The following is a 20,318-nucleotide window of genomic DNA, read 5'->3' on the forward strand; positions in this document are numbered from 1 at the left end:
CGAGGCTCTTCCCCTTCTCACTCCCATTCTCTGGGGAATGCTTCTCATTTCTTTTTCACTCGCCTCCACTTCCAATGGAGCCTTTGCATAGCTGATATCCTTGAGCGCCACGGGAGGGGCATTACATCAGGTCAGCTCTTCTTTCGTAGCAGCGTGCGTGTGTTTTCAGCTGGGCTCCATGTCCGCTTTCCCAGGCTCTTCTCACCCATTCCTGTTACTCGGTCTGTGTGGAGCGGCCTGCATGACGGTTCAGCTGGACTCTGCTTTGGCCGTCTGAGGGTCTTGACCCCCTCGCTCATGTGGCGTGGTCTCTGTGGAGTCGCTTACACGATTCTGTCATTCCATCACCAGTTTTTTTTCTGCTGCATTTTTAGCTGCCGATTTTTTTGCTGCAGATTTTGTTGGTTTAAATAATTTTGGGGGGTTACCCCTCGCAAATCCCCACCTTCCCACCTGTTTACAACCTAGTCCCCACATCCCCTACACCTTATATCCCATTACCCACCCCCGCATATTTTTGATGGGTTTTTGCAGTAAAGAAATCAGTGGCAAAAAATGCAGTGTAAAAAAAAAACTGGCAATGAATGGATGTCGTACCGCTTACGCAACGGTTCAGCTGGGTTTCCATTTCGGCATTCCAAGGGTCTTCCCGCCCCTCGTTCTTGCAGCTTCTTGGGCTGCTTGGTTTGGCCGTCAGCTGCAGCTGCGCTTCACTCTGCACCCTTCTGGTGCCGAACGCAGTGCTATGAACCGCTACTGGCGTTCTTGCTTCCTTGCTGGACACACCTCCTTTGACGTTTCTGGTATGGTTAAGATCGGCAAGGCCTGGTCAGCCTCCTCCATGATTCTTTCTGTTCCAGAGATGCGTTTCCTGTGGGCTGGTTCACTCGTCTCTCCTTATTCTTCACAGGAGGTTGTGCATACCTAGGGTGAGAAGCCAAATTAGCCATTAGTAAAGGGTGTACAGGGTAATCGCAAAATCTAACCTCTATACAAACTACAAAGGTGTTAGTTCCTGGGGGGGATTGTGACTTATACCCCGGTCGGAGTCTCTATCCTCTAAGCTGGAGTCACCTCCAGAGGGATCCTGCTTGACCTTTTGCCTAGGGTGTGATAAGCAAAGCAGGCTCACCTCACTAGTCCCAAAGGGGATTGATCCTTAGGGAGAGGTGACTATCTACTTGAAATCGTCACAGTTCCTATACTGAATCTGCACTATTCTTTCAGAATCTGCAGGTAAACCTGCTGGGTCACTAAACTACCAATAGTAAACACTGGCAATATCTAGTAGGTCTGACTTTTATATACTGAAAACTGTTCATTGAATGTAAGATTTGTTTTTAACACTATTTTATAAGATTGTGCGTGGAAAAGCAGGTCGTTCATTTAATACTGTAACCTGTGACTTTACAATGGATCCTAAATTTAACGCCAAATGTGTTCATTCAAAATCCCACAAGAGTTTTTTGAACTTCAAGGATGATTTAAATATGTTTGACTCGTGGTGGTTTTGTCATCATGACCTGAAAGATCTCTCCACCACATCAATCTTTTTCTATATTGAACTACATCTTTGTTAACTCGCAATTAGTTTCTACAATACAGAATTCTGGGATTGGTGCCTTAAGTATTTCAGATCATGCCCCAGTCCTTGCGTCTCTTGAATGGAAACCCTATTATAATAACTCTCGTAACTCCTGTCTTTTGAAAGATCCCGCTTTTATTTATTTTTTAAATTAAGTTTTCATAATCAATGCTTTAATAATAATCATGCAGAGGACACTTCCATTCATGATAACTGGGTCACATTTAAAGTTGCTCTAAGAGGTAGAGGAATTATTACCAGATGGGTCAGTAATAGAATGAGATTAGTAAAGCCTTTTTTGATTTTTATTCATAACTTCACACCTCTGATACTACAATATAAATCTCTGAAGTAAATCAGTATTTAGAAAAACATGCTTAAATCCCTACTCAACCAGTTGACTTGCCACCCCACCCCCTCTTAGACCATTGATTTGCAAAAATTAAAAAAAAAAGCTATTTTGGATCTTAAAACTGGGAAAGCACCAGGCCCCGATGGCTACTACTTATAGATCCTTTTCAGAATTAATTTCCCCTAAACCTCAAACTATATGATCACTTCTTTACACAACGATAGAGCTTTCGTACTTTTGGAGAAGCTTTACTCATTCTTTTTCCCAAACCTGATAAAGAACCATAGATTATCAAAACCTACTCCCCAATTGCGATTTTTAATTGTGGCTCAAACATTTATACAAAAATCATGGCCAGTAGATTAGAACATTTCTTACCCATGCTTATTCAGGTTGATCAAACCAGATTAATAGAAGGCTGTTACTCCTCCTCTAACACTACAACACTTTTTTTCAATATTCTTTTCTGTTAAATCTTTTGAACCTATGGTTCTTCTTACTCTGGATGCTGAGAAAGCATTTGATTGACTATCCTGGTAATTTGGTGAGAGCAGTGGGAGGCATGTGGACGGGGCGCACTGTCGCTTAGTGCTTATTCCTTTAGAGGGTGAGAAGACTGGTTAGGGATAAACAGCAATTAACAATTTTTTGGAAGCGATTCATAACCTGTTAGGAGAAAATATGTGGTCCAACGATAAAATACTCGCTCTAACTTGGACGTTATGTCAAAGGGATAAGAGATAATAGCAGTGTTAAATTATTGAGAGACTGCCGGCTACGAAGGAAGGGAAAGGCATATTGCTGAGAGGTGGGTCCCTGAACGCTATAGGCCTTAATTCCCCAACTATGAGGTCTTAACCAAGGAGGGATTTCAAGAAAGTGGGGCTAAATATTCTGTGTCCAAGAAATACATTTTGTGAAATGGAAAGAACCAACCACCTATTGGAGGGAGAGAAATTAATATGGTAATGAATACTCATCAACTGACAATTGAAGCCTCAAAACGTCAAACTCTTCATCCCCACCCAATTGGATCTGATGTTCGTCTCCCCTGTGAATCCCCCCACCATTCCAGCTGCTCACCCTACATTCCGCAATTTTTGACACTTGCTGTAACGTGAACCTATCTATAACCCCTCCGACTTCCCCTGCTCACTCCTTTCACCCTTTTTGTTCCCCTTTTCTTATTTCCCTTTTCTTTTTTCCCCTTCTTTTCTTTACATATTTTCACTCTTTCTTTGTATTTCCCCCTTTATTTGTATTTTTTGTCCCTTCAACCCTCTCCCTTGTCTTCCATTATTGTCCCTCTGTTTTCTTTCTACCTCTCTCCCCTTCTTCTTTTCTGAAAGATCATTTAAAGAGTATTTCACATTGTCCTCCAATTTATTTGCCTCCCCTCCATATTCCAATTTCAACTCCTACCCACTCCTCCCTCCTCTCTGTAACAGCAAATCTATCTCTGAACTCTACAAAATTCAATTGAGAAGAGACCACCGTCACCTATATCGCTCTCCTGACCTGTCCCTTATTCAATCCTCCCAACTTCCCAAACCAGCCTCCGATCAACCAAGGAAAAAGGAGAGCCCATAAGCAGGCACTTCAATGTGTTAAGCCCCCAGAGGTCAGCATTCCTATAACTTCAGGGTCTACCTGGTTTATTATTACTCTTCACCCTCCCTCCACCTCTTCAAATCATGTCTTGGGGGATGGTGTGTTTGGAGACTTCCTATACACAAACATTTTCATTCTACCCAGGCCTTCTCCCTGCTATCGACCATCCATTGGGCCCTCTCTGTCTCCTCTTGGCTCTCCATCTGCTCTTTCTATATCATCCTCATTCCCAACTCTGTCCCTTCGAAGGTCAGAGAAAAGGGGTAGCCCCTCTGTATCTGTACCCTTCGCTTAGCCAATGGATCGTCTTACACAGCTTCAAAGGGCAAACTGAAAGGTCTTGGAAGATGCTTATTCTGGAGTTTCGGTACTCAACTCGTTTACCGCTCCTAACCCTATTCAGAATCTCGGCCTTCTCAGGGAAGTAATGGCAGTGTGCCACCACTGCCCTCTGGTTACCTACCCCTCCTGTACCACATCAATGTGCTCTGTCCAGGGTTATCTGCATCCTTTCTCCGTCCTCATTTATGGCATACACACTATGTCTTGAACTACCTTTTCATCGTCTCTCACTGTGTCGCTCTCCTTATCAGGGATCCCAAAAAAGCACAGGTTAAAATATCTGATGTCGTCATTCTTAAGATGCAGCTCTTCCTCTTGTCTTTCTCACGCTGATATTCTGTTATCAATTTTTGTTTCCAATATATCAACCGAGGTTTGATTTGCCTCTAGACCTAGTACCTTTTACTCAACCCAATCCATTCTTCCCTGGCCATCTTCTTTTCATTTTGCCTCCACAACTAGACCTCTTACAACAAGAGGGAGAAAGGACTTTGAGGGTCCGCATGTTTGTGGAAGTGTTACCTTCCATTCCATCGTTCCAGAGCCAGTCTGCCTTTCTAACTGTGGGCTCCTCCTTTGTTTATCTCTGCCCGTTTAGGGCTAAAAGCCAGTGCAGGGCAGGGAAAGGAGGCACTAAAGATTTAAGCCAGGGTATTTTCAGTGGTTTAATCTAACTAAATACAGGCGATAGTGGTTTAAGTTTAAAGTGAGGCTTCAGGTGCATTGTGGCATATGTCACGGGGCCACTCAGGACTAAGAAACAAGGAAAGAGAAAAAGACATGTATCGCTACCTGTCTGTCCACAGTGCACTCCAATGGGAGGGACCCCCCCCAAAACAAATTCAATAGTTGCTTAATGAAAGTAAACTGTCTTGTTCATAATTTACAATAATACAGCACTCGAAGTGTGCTTTCCATGTGGTCAATAAATAGATCAAAAACGAATTCCACAATCCATTTGTTTAAAAAAGGCAAAGACCAACTTTTACTAGTCTTTTATAGGTTTCAAAAAGAAAGCATACAACATTGATATTTCTCAGTATATAAACAAAAACACGGAAAACCTAGGAAAAATGTTACCAAATAATTTCACTATAAAAGAACGCTGGCACATTCACAAAGACCCTTCTTCCTGAGAGTCTTGCATGCATCAGATTTCAGTTTATTCTTCTCTCTAACACCGAGCAATAATGTGCGGACCAGATAATTCCTGGGCCGTTTTCTAAATGTCCATTAGTGCCAATATCAGAATCCAAGAAGTTGAGGTTTATCAATCCCAAAGGGTACCAAATCTATTGAGTTTCTTAGCCGACGCGTTTCGGACCGAAAATCAGTCCATCTTCAGGGCAGCTGATACCAATGGTTCCAGGACATACAAAACCTACAGTGGAAGGTAAACAAGTAACCCGCCATTAGGGAAAAATTCCAAATAACATTTGTATAGATAAAATAGAATCAATTGGATAGAGTTAAATAATCTATATGAAAAAAAATTCGGAAAACCAACCTCGTAAATTCTGAGGCGGGTCTATACGCCTACACTTAGTAGTCAATTCTACTGTGGGTGCTGTCACTGCAGCCAATCGTAGAGTTTCCCAAGCGGGTATCAAAAACTCACTCCCAAGGCGGGTCCACTCAAGGACAAACAACAATAGACTTATGTTGTAGCATACTTCACTATATAAATTTCTACAACCTTCAGTGTAATTAGCCAGAGGCTATAAGTATATGTGAAGCCTCCATAACACACTATTCCCTAAAGTAGTTGTGGAATCATAAAACTATAAAACATAACCACTAGCCATCAGACTAGCCTAACTGAGTTAGTGAAAACCAACTGCTCTAGGAGTTAAGCATCCCAAAGTAAACCTGTCATCCTCAAAACAGGCAATTATCTCTGCCCGCGGGTCAATCCTTACCCCTTAGTCAGATGTATCCGACGTAATTCCTAGAGCCCGGCGAGGGAGTGCATCTCACTTCCCCGGTGCTCGAGGCATCTTTTATATACTCCATGGAGTCTCAATGAGCATGCGTCAGGAGAGCAGTGTAGGCGTGTGGTGCCGGCTACTGCTCTCCATCGTATGCGCGCTACAGTGCATCCGTGTGCTGTGGCTTAATCTCGGACAGATCTACATGTCCGCTCTTTACGTGTGTGCTAGCGGAATAATATAACTTGTTTGTACAAGTCGGAGTCAGAAAAAAATGTTCTGTGTGCAGAGCAAGTAGTGCCGATATGAAATATCGGACACTACTCCTCTGCGCATGGTAACTCACTATCTGTCACGATCATCCAGAGATTTTTAAAGTACCCGCGCAAGCGCAAAGGGGAACAGTGCGATGTGTAGCCCTTGCGCATGGGTACCAGTGACTCACCCGGTCAAGCACGGTCCTACATTTAAACAAGAGCGCAGCTCTGTTCATGTACTGGTTACATATTGGAGGCCTCACGCAGTGTATCGGTTCCAAGAATTTAATCCGGAGCTTAAAAAACGCACAATCCATCAAAGGGACCAGTAACCAATATCCAGGTGGAAATCTAATGATAGGTAAACAGTAAAAGGGTGATCAGCCCTTATATTGGAGATAGGAAAATTAAAGTGTATCACTGTCCTGCTGAGTGGGAAGCACGCAGAACTAGTCTGCTCAGGTCCCCATATCTGCCCAACTGCGATACATATGTGGTGGAACCAAAGGTAGGAGCTTGTTGTTTTAGAAACCAACTTCAGGAAGAGCATACCATCCACAATCCTGCCGTCATGTAAACCTAGACGTTCACAAGCTCTACCATTCTGCCATCATGTTAACATAGATGTTCACATTCTGTGACATGGTTTCTTAAAGTAAGGTACCACTTAGTCCTCTTACAGGGGCCTCAGGTTCAAGCCCTATCACCATGTTCGCCAGGACAATCATCAGATATGCTTTTCGAACCTTTCATATGTAACACATAAGGTCGAAGTCCACATTCATTCCCCTAGGGCTAAGGCAGTCAAGTGCCTCAATCCACCACGTTTCTCTTTGCTGAAGTATTCTTACTGTGTCACCTCCTCTGGGGTTAGGTTTAATCTGTTCCAATATTACGCATTTAATTTGTGCTATTGAGTGCCTAGCTTCTAGAAAATGCAGAGCTACAGGGGATTTTTGATTCTTAGTTCTAATGTTTGATTTGTGCTCTGACCATCTTACTTTTGCTTTTCTGTTGGTCATGCCTACATAGAACATGCCACATGGGCATTTCAAGCCATAAATCACGTTCGCGGAGTCGCACGTGCATGAGTGTTTCAATGCGATGTCTTTACCTGTGTGCGGTTGTCTGATGGTATAACCTTTTAACACATTACTGCAGTGTTGACAATTTAGGCATGGGACTGTTCCTTTGTATGTAGATGCTATGGTTTTTGTTGTGCAGATGTCTGCTCTCACCAGACTGCTCCGTAGTGATGTTATTCCTGTAAGCAAATGTCGGGGTATCCGTAAAAAGCTGTTGGAGTTTCGGGTCCATACCAAGCACGTGCCAGTGTTTGTGAATGATTCATTTGATCCTGTTGCTCTGTGTTGAGTGTGTTGTTACGTACACTAGTTTCTCTTGATCCTTAGGGGGTTTGGGTGTCAGCAAGGTGTTCCATTCAACTCGACCTACTTTCTCCTTTACTTCAGTGATCAGAGATCTATTGTAACCCCTTTCAATAAACTTGTTTTCCAGGGTCGATGATGGTCTTGCATATTCGCTAGTCTCTGAGATGTTCCTCTTATACCTTAAGAACTGGCTCAATGGTACACTGTCCAGTGTTCTCTTCGGATGAAAACTCGTTGCCAGAAGCAAACTGTTTCTATCAGTTTTTTTTTAAAAGATACGTGTCTCTAGTTGTCCATTCTTCACATAGATTTCGACATCTAAGAAATGGATTTTAGATTGACTGGTAGATGTGGTAAATTTAATTCGCAGATTCATATTATTCATCATGTCGAAAAATTGCTGAAGTTCATCATTGGAGCCAGTCCAAATTCCAAAGATGTCATCAATGTACCTTGTGTACATTGCCAGATGTCGTGACCATGTTGGGGAAGTTAATACATGTTCATGTTCTTAAAAGTACATGAAAATATTGGCGTAGCAGGGGGCCATTGCCGCAACCATGCTGGTTCCTGAAATTAGTAGGAAGTAACGTTCAACGAACTTGAAGAAGTTATTCATCAGTACGAGTTTCAGAAGAGTCAGGACGAACACCCGATCCGCTTTATACTTATAGCCTCTGGCTAATTACACTGAAGGTTGTAGAAATTTATATAGTGAAGTATGCTACAACATAAGTGTATTGTTGTTTGTTTTTTCTTTAGAACTACTGTGTCATTGAGTAGACCCGCCTTGGGAGTGAGTTTTTGATACCCGCTTGGGAAACTCTGCGATTGGCTGCAGTGACAGCACCCACAGTAGAATTGGCTACTAAGTGTAGGCGTATAGACCCCGCGTCAGAATTTACGAGGTTGGTTTTTCGATTTTTTTTTCATATAGATTATTTAACTCTATCCAATTGATTCTATTTTATCTATACAAATGTTATTTGGATTTTGCCCTAATGGCGGGTTACTTGTTTACCTTCCAACGTAGGTTTTGCAATTGTGAATGAACATATGTCCTGGGACCATTGGTATCAGCTGCCCTGAAGATGGACTGATTTTCGGTCCGAAACACGTCGGCTAAGAAACTCAATAGATTTAGTACCCTTTGGGATTGATAAACCTCAACTTGTTGGATTCTGATATTGGCACTAATGGACATTTAGAAAACGGCCCGGGAATTATCTGGTCCGCACATTATTGCTCGGTGTTAGAGAGAAGAATTAACTGAAATCTGATGTATGCAAGACTCTCAGGAAGAAGGGTCTTTATGAATGTGCCAGCGTTCTTTTTGTTTGTAACGTGAATAGTGAAATTATTTGGTAACATTTTTCCTAAGTTTTCCGTGTTTTTGTTTATATACTGAGAAATATCAATTTTGTATGCTTTCTTTTTGAAACCTAAAAAAGACTAGTAAAAGTTGGTTTTTGCCTTTTTTAAACGAATGGATTGTGGAATTCGTTTTTGATCTATTTATTGACCACATGGAAAGCACACTTCGAGTGCTGTATTATTTTAACTTATGAACAATACAGTTTACTTTCATTAAGCAACTATTGAATTTGTTTTGGGGGCGGGGGGGTCCCTCCCATTGGAGTGCACTGTGGACAGACAGGTAGCGATGCATGTCTTTTTCTCTTTCCTAAAAGCCAGTGCCCCACCTTATCACAAACCCTATCCTCCCTGTGGTTCCTTTCAGCCTAGATGCAGCAGAGAGCAGAGTGGAGGGGGGTCCTCTCTAGGGATGGCTGCTGCACATCTCTCCTCAGGGCACCTGCCCTTCTTCTGGCTCGCTGCTCCTTTCCCACCACCTCTGATCCTCTTCCATAGGTGTCTGCCCCAACTGTCTCCTTCTGGCACTGACGGTGCCACATAACGATGGGAGAACCCCCTGCTCTCTGTCACTGTTTCACAAGGAAGGCTCCAACTCATTTCTAATAGGGGAGCAGCGGTTGCACTCCCAAAATTTCGATTGAGGGGTCGCTTCATTTGGTTGTTGTGCTTGGATGATGGGGAATGGGCATCAATGCTGCTCTACAGAGCCACCATATCATGGCTACTTCAATTTGAAGAGGGCAGGTCGGATATCAAATGCTATTAAACAAGAGGGCAATTTGACCTCAACCCTTGTCGACGTTATTCGGATCAGGGTATTGATGTTCCTAGTGTCAATGTAAGTGTATTGCATTCACACTGCTTTTTCAAGAGCTTACCTTACAGAATAGGTTTTGAGTGGGCTTGACATTTTCCAAAACCTCTGCTTCTTAACTTTGATGCTTCATTTGATGAGAGCCCGCCTCCATATGTGTGTTTATTTTTTTTTTATCAAGAACAGTTCTGTTTCTCTGAAATAAAACACACTGAAATTGAATATTTTCCTTATGTCGGTCAGATTTGGATTGTTTGCCATGTTAGGAGAATGACATTACCTGTGCAATTTTCTAGTTGGCATAGCAGAACACTGATGTTTGAATGCAGTGAAATTTTGTATTGGAAGATGAAGTGGCTTATGATTGTCGAAAGTCCACCATGGACAACAAACGGGCTCTGGATATGAGTTGTTTGTTCTGACCTTAAAGGCCTAGCCCACTTCTGGTATGCAGCCTGCCTGGTCTTGAACCAGCAATGGCAATTTCATTAAATGTAGAAAGTCAGAAGCTTTCCTGACTTTAACAAGAGGTAAATAAAAGCAAAATAATAGAGGAAAAAGTAAAGCAATAGACATTTAATTTGGCTGGTGGTGGTTTTAAACTATGTATTGTATATTTAAAATTAATGTGATACAGTGGCTTATAACGGGACCCTTTTAGTCTGCAATGTGTAATACAATCATGGTATATGAAGGTCAGCACTATTTGCTTCTAAATTGCATCATGTTTTCTTTTGAGACTATCCTAATCGCATTCAAGTCCATATTTAGACACATGTTTAGGAATGATACAAGGTTTTTAAAAGTAATTAATTTATTTTTATATTCGTTCTAACATCATTAGTGATGGAGGATGTGAGTTATGTCTGATGACCGCACACATGCCTTAACCAGTTTTCAACAGTTTGTTTATTTTATTTATATAGCGCGCCTGACGCAGGGGTAAATGGGCGCTTAGGAAATGGTTACAGGATACAATTAATACATTTAGGCAGTATGTGCAAAGATATACAATTTACAGTAGTACAATAATTGTACAGATTATATCATAGTAATTATACATTTTATACGATATGTACACAGGAGTAATACAGAAAGAACCATCAAGCACAAAGGTAGGATAGAATGAATACTGGTGTAAGTGTAAGTGATGTCCGGAAGGACATGGGTAGTGTTTCGTTTTTGTTCAGTATCCAGGTAATGACATGGTGTCTGAGTGATTGAAAGGTTGAGATAGATTTGATATCCAGTGGAAGTGTATTCCAAAGTTGGGAGGCTAGAACCGGGAAGCTGGTTCCGCCGGCTCTTTATAGGGTGTATCTAGGCACCACCAGGCATAGAGTGTTGGTAGATCTGGTGATTCTGGTGAAAGATTTAATCGTGAATTTACTGGTGCGATATGGAGGGGCAAGGTGATTCAAAGCTTTGTAGGTGAGACAAATGTTTTTTAAGTCGATTTTTTGTTGTATAGAGAGCCATTTACAAGATATTCTGATGGTAGAAATATGCTCTCTACTGGGAATATTTAGTGCAGCTCAGAGTGCATTGTTTTGGAGGACCTGCAGTTTGTTGATTATGGATTTGTTAGCACCTAGATCTAATCCGTTGCAGTAGTCCAGTTTGGACTGTATAAGTGCCCTAGCTAGTATGAGGCAGCTATTAGAGGACAGCAGCGGTCTGCAGGCCCTGATCACCTTACCTGTGTAGGCAGTGGCTGAGGCGGTCATGTTGATTTGTTTTGAGAGGTTGGTGTTGGCATCTAGGTAGAAACCGAGGGTTTTTACACTTTTGGCAATAGGTATAGTATTCCCATAAATGATAATATTGTTGTAGTTGGGGCTAAGTTTTGGGGGAGCCGCCGAGGAGCAGTTCAGTCTTATCATGGCCTCAGGCAGAGGCCATGTGAGGCCATCCATGCCTGAATGACGGAGAAGACTTTGTTGATCCGGCCGACATCAGTGCTGTAGTTACCTGACGGGGTTAGGAGTATCTGGGTGTCATCTGCATAGTTGGTGTAGGTGACACCCAGATGGTCCAACTTATCGAATAGTGGCTTTGTAAATATATTATACAAATTAGGCGAAACGCAGGAACCCTGTGGGACACCACAAGTGATGGGGATAGAGTCTGCCGCCACTATAGGTGAGAAAATTTGCATGGTTTTGTTAGCGAGGAAGGATTGAATCCACATGACAGCAGAGTGGGAGAAATGTGCTGCTGATGAGAGGTGGTTGCATAGGATTTTATGGTCAACCAAGTAGAACGCTAAGGGAGGTCTAAAAGAAGAAGGATGGCAGCACTACCCTTATCTTTGAGTTCATCGATCTGACTTTTGAGGTCAATAAGGGCTGTTTCTGTGCCCTGTTGAGGTCTAAAACCAGATTGACGGATTCTTAATAGTTGGTTTGTCTCTAGAGAGTCTTGAATTAGTAGATAGGCGACTGTATCTAAGATTTTCAGTAGGAAGGGGACAGCGGTGATCGGTCTATAATTGGTAGGTATAGACGGGTCAAATGTTTGTTTTTTTAACAGTGGGAGAACCCATGATTGTTTCAGATTGCTAGAGACTGAGTTGCTAGAGAATGATACGTTTATACGTTTAGTGATGAAGGGGGATAGAGCCCTAGCTGCGTCTTTTATCATTTGTGCAGGGCAACTGTCCCCTTTACAGTTAGATGGTTTCATGGAGGCTATAATTGTTTGTACTTCAGGTATAGTTACCTTATTGAATGTAAAGCCTGAGTTGGTATCGATAGGTGTTGGTGTGGATGGGCTGGAAGTTGTGGCATTGGTAAATTGTTGTTGTTTGTTTTCTATTTTAGTTTGGAGCACAGTAATTCTGTTAGCAAGGGCATTCTGAATGCTAGTGCACCAGGGTTTGTCCTTCGTGCAGGTGTCAATAGGCGGATTAGGGTTTTCTAGTTCCTTTAGAATGTTGAATAGTTCTCTCGTGCTAGAGCCTGCCTGGTTTATTCTCGAGTTGAAGGTTTCTTTTTTGGTGCGTAATATTTCATTTTTGTATAAAGCAGTGATATTAGTGAGGTTGGTTGTATTTTCTGGGGAAGGGACCGTTTTCCACATTGTTTCAAGTTAACTTTTTTTTGTCTGAGTAGTTGGAGTTCAGGGGTGTACCATGAGTTCAAATGTGCTAAGGGTTTCCCTTTGCGCATTTTCAATGGGGCAATGGTGTTGATAGCTTTAGTCATGTACTTGTTGTAGGTGTTGACTAACAGGTTCAAGTCAGCTGAGACCAGTAGTGCATTGAGAGTAGGGACTTCCAGGGGTATTAAAGCTTCAGCTGTAATGTTACGCTTATTCCTGGTTAGGCAAGCTGGTGCATTGAGGGTTTTTTTGGGCTCTAAGTTATTGATGTTGATATCGCGTGACAAGAGATGATGGTCGGTCCAAACAAGAGGTGAGGAGTCCTTGAGGGTAATGTTGCAATTAAGAGCGGCTACCCAATCGAGAGTCCTACCTTTCGAGTGAGTGGGTTGAGAACTGAGTTGTAAGAAGCCATGCTCGGCTAGTGCATTAGCTAGGGAAGTAGCTGGAGGGTCATTAGGGTCATTGTACCCAAGGTTGAAATCCCCAAGGATGATAATTTGTGCTGAGGGTTTAGAACTCTCGGCTACTAGTGAAGTGATATCTTCTTCGAATGATCCAGGAGGACCTGGGGGTCTGTATATTAGGTGTATGGTAAGTGTACTTTTGGGAGATGTTTGAAATTTGACTGTGAGATGTTCACAGGATTTTAGCGGAGAAGAAGAGGCGAGTCTAATGTCTAGAGAGGATTTAAAGATAATGGCTACACCTCCTCCTCGAGCATTGGGTCTATCGGCTCTGAGGATGGAGTAATTATCAGGAATGGCTAGTGTGAGAGAGGGGCCCGCTGCATCGTGCAGCCAGGTTTCTGCCATAGCCAGGAAGTCAAGGTTGTTGGATGATATCAGCGGTCTCTGTAGTGTGGGCGACTAAGGATCTGACATTGAGTAATGCTCCTTTTAAAGGGAGGAGTTTCGAATTATTAGAGTCTTTGCTTTGTTTGTTAGTGTGGGGTTTGGCTAGTAGGTTGCTGCTCCTGTGAGGGATTCTGGTGCCTAGTCTGTGGTTGCGCTCGGTATGGTCAGGGGTGGCGGTAAGTGTATCTATTTGGTCATTAGTTGCAAGGGGCTCGATGAAGGGTGTGGGGTTGTTCTGGTCGGGACTGTGACCAGGGACCGTGTGTCTTAGTCTAGAGCGGTGACACTTGGAACTGCCGGTGTTGCACTTGGCTAGGGTGTCAGCTAAGTAGTCACTGCCACAGGTAGAGTGGGAGTGGAAGGAACCTACTGGGAAGGGAGGTGTGGTGGGTAGGAATGGAGTGGGGCAGGTAATGGGGTGGTGCCTAGGGCAGGCAAGTTTGATTAGGCCATTTTTGTAAGCTATGTAATTGTTACCGCTACAAGGTAAGCTGTCTTGCATGAAACAGAATGAGAACATGATCAAGGTGAGCCAGATTAGCATGGTGGGAGGCTGTTGCAGTGTAACTGAGACACAATGCAGGGGTTACCAGTGAGGCAGCAATAGAGTAGAGCCAGACTAATATCAGTCGCATGAGGTGAGACTAATACAGTGTAGCAATAGTAGCATAGGGCCAGGCTAAAACAGTATAGCAACAGTGTCATAGGGCAAGGCTAAAACAGTATAGCAGCAGCGTCATAGGGCAATGCTAAAACAGTATAGCAACAGTGGCAAAAGGGCAAGGCTAAGACAGTGTAGCTGCAGTGGCATGGGGCAAAGCTAAAACAGTATAGCAGCAGTGGCATAGGGCAAGGCTAAAACAGTATAGCAGCTGTGGCATAGGGCAGGGCTAAAATAGTATAGCAGCAGTGGCATAGGGCAAGGCTAGTGCAGGGTAGCATCAAGTAGACAGGATTTGATGTTCACTAAGCAGGCACTGTAGCAACTTGGTTAGAGGGTTGCAATAGTGGAGAGGGAGTTATGCAAGGCAGGAGGCCCAAAAGAGCTAACGGTATACCGATATAGAACATTATGGTGATTTCAGTGTACAAATACGTTATTGTTTGGAAGAGGTTCCAGCCTCTGTAGTCTCATCTTCTGGCAGAGGCCGCAGGGGTGCGAGCAAGGCGGGCAGAGGGTATGCGGTGCAAGGCGTAAACAATGCCGATGCATATAGAGCATAGGGTGTGACAATGGGGACATAGTGTGGACCGGTGACTCAGCGACCTAAATAGATTGCGTTACCTGTTTGTGCCTGAATGTTAGTAGCGGCCAGGACGGTGCTGCCTCAATGTTATGTTCATAGATGAATGGGCAGAAGCGCGGATGTTGGATAGAATAGAGACTGAGCGCCGTTTGCGCTCTATCAGCTCAGTCAGCCTTTTTTCTAGGCCTTACTCCGCCGGCCGGCTTCCGCCTGACGGTAGTTGGCCAATGGTAAAGATTGAAGCTGGGACAATCGGTGCAGGTTGAGCTCCTGGTGCCTGATGGACGGAGTCAGGCGAGGCGTCGTATCACGGCGGCGGCCATCTTGGCCAAGATTGCATCCCGCATCTCGTGGATCATAAGGCACGCTCGAGCAAGGATGCCCGATTTGAACAAATAAGGTGTGCTTCAGGTAGGGGTCATCTGGGTGGGATTTTGCGGGCAATGGTGATGGCGGCGATCTACTGAGGGTGGAAGCTGCTTTTGGGGCAGCTTAGCTACAGGCATAGTGTAGTGCAACAGTTGGTCAAAGTTGTTAATGTGACAGATTGTCACCCGACTCTCGACTGTCTTACTTTGTGAATGTGCCATATCCTCCTTTAGCCTTCTTACCAGTCTTTCTTTTGACAACTTATTGTTTAACTTTGTTCAATAACATTGAGGGTGGCTAAAATGTTATTTTTCATGAAATATTGATTATAAAGGTACAGCCTTTTACTCGGAAGAAAATCGATTATGATTGGGCTCCAGCAGGGCATTCAAAAAGGTATCACGGAAGTCCACACACACATGTCCTATTGGTAGAACCCCGCATTTAGGTGGGCTCACTGCTAACACAGAGGGACATAAAGATACCTTAAGGTCATACAGACTAGGGGAGGGAATTTTGAAAGGGAATTTCTATAAGCATGTGTACATTCTTGAAGTGGTAGTGTACAGTCATAATAAATCTGGAAGCAACCGCAGCCACACATGTAAACCTTTAATGAAAAGAAAAAAGATTCGACTGTAAAACGGACCCTTTACTTGTTGGGGAAATGAGGGGGAGCGCATGATGTGCATTTTTTCATGCATTTGTCTGAACGGGTGAGAGTTGCGTATGAGAACTGGGAATAATACAGGAGTTGAATGTGTAGTGGTTGCGCTTGAGTTTTTTTTAATATTCTGATAAAGTAGTAATTTGGTATAAAGTGCCCCAATCGTTTTGTATCCACTAGCAAGATATTACGTAACCAGCATCACTACTTCATTCGCATAATACAAAATTGACCAATGTATTTCATTTTCAGGAGACGAGGGGTTTGGTAGCTGTGCAAACTGCAGGACAGTGTTAATAAGAAGAGAAATCATGCCGAAACCGGTAAGCATGTGCTCAGGAAGTGTTGCTGATGATTACAAATCACAGATTGTATACCTTTTGCAGGTGGAGGAAGAGGGGTCAATATTTATATACCATGTTAAACCTAGTTTAGTGTGTTTCATTTTTATGTGACTGCATAAAGAAACGCTTGAGTATCTGAAAGGTTGTAAATTGTAGCATCTTGCCTGGGTAACCCAGAGTACGTGCATGCTTTGCATGAATATTGCTGTTTACGCTTACGTGATCTTCATGTGATTTCATTTTTGCACTCGATCCTGTAGACTAAACCAAAGGAAGAGCAGAAGATATTCCTCAGTATGACAACGCCACTTAATCAATATAAAAACACAATTTTAAAAGAAACCGTTTAATGCAACTGCAATGTGTAATAATGAATGTTCGTCATGATGCATTATTCTTATAAATATTATGTTTTAATCATGCCACGAAATGTAACCATTCATAAAGTGCAATATTAGTAAAATGCAATATACACAAAATTGATGTACAAGAAATCTGGTAACCACTACCATTTAAAAAATATGTAGATCTCCCTAGACAGATCTCCTACTTTTCAAACAAATGTATCCATTCATTCAGCACATCCAACCTACAACAAAATACGACAGGACAAAGCTTTTTTTTCCACACTTGTCCCATTCACTTGTGGCTTTTGTGATCTTAGCACAGTTAAATTCTCTCTTGTTTAAGCCAGGCAGATAGCACAGCGAGTTGAGAGCTTGTACGCTGATGAAGGTTCGAATCCCGGCAGGGCCAACTCAGCCTTTCATCCTTCCGAGGTGGATAAATTGAGTACCATTGTGTGGCATAATATCAACTGTTATTTCAGCGCTTAGATACATGCAGGTTTCTAGCGGTCAATGAAACTAGATATTCATGTTTTCATTTTATATTGTTGAGGCGTTGAATCTCCTGTCAAGTCCCAGTCTAGAGATGGTTGTTTTTTCTAATAAGAGTTCTTTGGAAGCTTTTCGGCCTACGTAGCCAAATAGTTCTTATGGCTAAGCGCTTCTCAGGGTGTAAAAGTACATCTCAGAGCTAGGTTTTCTACATAGGTTGATCTAAAATGGATCAAACCGCATACTTTTTTGAAATAAAAGATTATTATACCTTAGTAAATCACTTCTAAATTATTAAAGTGGTAGGAATTTACATGCCATCATGAGAGAGACTCCAGTTACCGGGCCCTATTTGATTTCTTTTATACGACTATGTTTTTTTTATCTTCTTTTTCGTATTCAAACAACTCTTTTTGGGAAAAAACATATATGTCTCTCCTATATTGGGACTTGGCGGATTATTGCAACCCCTCGACAATATATGCCTCTGCAGTGTCTCCCTAGCAATTAAGGTCAAACACAGCTTTGCTTTAATCAAAAATCCCTGCGTACCTATGGAGCATTCATTAAGGCCAGCCTGAATCTCTGTCTCCACCCTCTAGAATGACTCATTGGGTCCAGCTTTCCCACTATTCATTTTTTGTGTCTTGTCTACATATTCTACCTGGATTGAAGGTCTCTAATCCAAGAAGTTCATAGAATTAACTTCTGCACTCATGGTTATTGTCCTGATGAAGGCCACTCGGACTTGCTAGGGAGACACTGCGGATGAGTGTACCCCCTTGACAGGGCCGAAACACAAAGGGCCATATTACGAGTCTGGCGGTAACCGAGCCGGAAAAACCGGCAGGTTACCGCCGGACTCGTATTACCATTCCACCTCCGTGATTCCCGGAATTACTGGGGCATTACGACCCCGGTGACCTGGGAATTCCAGAGGCAGAGTAAATCCTAAAATTCACAAGGCGGAGGTCTCCATCAATAAACACACTATTAAGTGAGTTTAACAATCATTTATTGCAATCAAGACAAAAACTTCCGCGGAAGGGCCGACACATAACACATCATAGAGATGCTGCCAGTGTGTGCTCCTGATCATTACAAAGAGCATGTCTTTTATAGGAACACGGATACATTAAGTCTTATGGCTGGCTTCAAGCCCAACCCCTTTCTATACATACATTTTCCTGCCAAAGCACTTTTGGCTGTTATTCCAAACATTGCGGTGAGATTTACAAAGGCCGGACATTGTAAGTGATCATTATTCATATATCTTATCTAAGCAAGTCAAAAACATCCTTCAGGATGCACGTTCAACCTTTAACATACGCGATCGCAAAAACAAACCAATTCATCACATTTGACACTGGGGAATTCGCAAGCTACACATATCCTGCCGCGGCAGTGATAGCAATTTCCATATATGGCTGTTTAAATATTGGCAGAACATATCTTTTCCAGAGTGCCGCACAAGCGCTTGATAAGGTTTCCCTTTCACACACATTCTCAGCAAATAGCAAGTCCAAATATAGATAGGTTTATGCTTATGTTTCGAAAAGAGTGCAAATGCTAACAGTCATTATTCATAGATATACCCAAGGGTCAGTGAACACATGCTGACTTGCAAGGCCACTTCCCGTGCGAGCGATGCATGAGGCTTAACAGATGCTGGCTACGTGTGTGTTTTACAGAAAGGCAGGCTGAGAGTATAATTTTCTGATTCTGTGAGCGCGGTAGGCCCCAAGGCGAAACCTTGAGCCTTTAGGCCTTGTACACAGACATGAGGGCAGTTGCTTTAACAGGGAAATGATGCTATAAGCAATGAGGTAGTCTTGCTGAAGCAAACCATTATAGCAACTTCCAGGGGAGAAGGGTTTTCATATTAACAAAACGACCCTTTTGCGTCAGCAAGACTATCTGAACAATTCTAGTATGCATTTAGGTTTATAACTGGTCCTCGTTGTGGCTGTTTGTTCACCACTGGGCATAGCGCGACTGTTGCGCTCTGTTCATTTAATTGTCCCGTATACATTATGCATCGTAGTTCAAATGTTTCCCTCTCTTTGTTTTCATTGTCAGTTATATCAATCTTTTGTAATCCTTCTATTGCCTCTTCCAATCTTATTATTTCATTAGTGATCATGGCATTAGTGGGTTTTGGTACCAGCGCCCCCATCATTTTCCTGCAACAATCTCCTATGACAGATACACATAAGGGAAAGCACTGCATGCAACAGCAGCAAGCAGCTATTAATCCACCTATGATAAGAAGGGGGGTGAGGAGCTTCCATCCCCAGCTCCGTAATAGGTCCCAGAACCACGATGTCCCATCCCCAGGCCCGAATTCAGAATGTATTTGAGCTGCCATTTTATGCATTTCATTGATCCCTTTAAAGATATCGGTGCTATAATCAGGTATAAATGTGCAACAGGAAGTGCCAATTAATTTACAAGCCCCGCCTACCTCTGCCAGCATTGTGTCCAACACCAGGCGGTTTTGCAGTGCGACCATCCGAACTGCCTGTACTTCCTTAGTGAGGTTAGTCAGTATGTCACCGGTCACGTTTAGTTCCCTTTCTACTAATCTAGCCAAGTGCCTAATGCTCCTGGAGTTCATTATTATCCCCATGGGCATCACCATACCCTTTAGGAAATCAAAGAATTCATCCCACGTGGTGTCCTCTTTAGTGATGACACCTCTTTTCCTTCGCCTGTAGCGTCCTATATTTAACTTTGTTCTTTGTGGTCCCTGTTTCAAGCTTGCTGCCTCCAAAGGTTTATAATGTAATCCTAACATTACATAGCCAACGGTACATCTTCCTTTCCAATAGTTGGGTAACCAAAGAAAGGCTTCTTTCCCGCAGATAAACATTGCCCCTTTAGGGGGATAGAAGGGTATAGGAAAATTATTCAGATCTATAATAAATTGACAGTTATGTAGGCCCATAAACATGCCTTCCCGTTCCACCCTAGGTGAGGGTGCAATCCATCCATCTCCTTCTCCTTTTGGTCTAATAAACATACTTTCGTTATATACTCTGTTTCGCTGATAGCAAAAGGGTGCCCTACGTACTATATTATGCACATGAATTGGGAGGGGTAGCACTTCTTTATTATTCCTTTTAAATATTGTTAGGGGGATCATCTCTTCCTCCCTGTTTGGACAAGCAGTAGATCTGTTTATATATTGGATGGCACTAGGTGTTAGGGAAATGAACCTCTGGTTACGGGGTCGG

At 42.8% G+C, this 20,318-nt stretch overlaps 1 protein-coding gene across 3 annotated transcripts in view; it reads left to right on the forward strand.

Moving 5' to 3' along the window:
* Positions 1-20,318, forward strand: part of RDX (radixin) — a 1,120,111-nt gene that overhangs the window by 324,973 nt on the left and 774,820 nt on the right. For all 3 annotated transcript variants that reach the window (XM_069639966.1, XM_069639965.1, XM_069639967.1), the window contains one exon: positions 16,152-16,222. In XM_069639966.1, the coding sequence (XP_069496067.1) occupies positions 16,211-16,222 (12 nt within the window). In that variant the 5' untranslated portion in view covers positions 16,152-16,210. The remainder of the gene's footprint in view (positions 1-16,151; positions 16,223-20,318) is intronic.

This window comes from Ambystoma mexicanum, chromosome 7q, assembly GCF_040938575.1.
Source record: "Ambystoma mexicanum isolate Mex_15411 chromosome 7q, UKY_AmexF1_1, whole genome shotgun sequence".
Lineage (NCBI taxonomy): Eukaryota > Metazoa > Chordata > Amphibia > Caudata > Ambystomatidae > Ambystoma > Ambystoma mexicanum.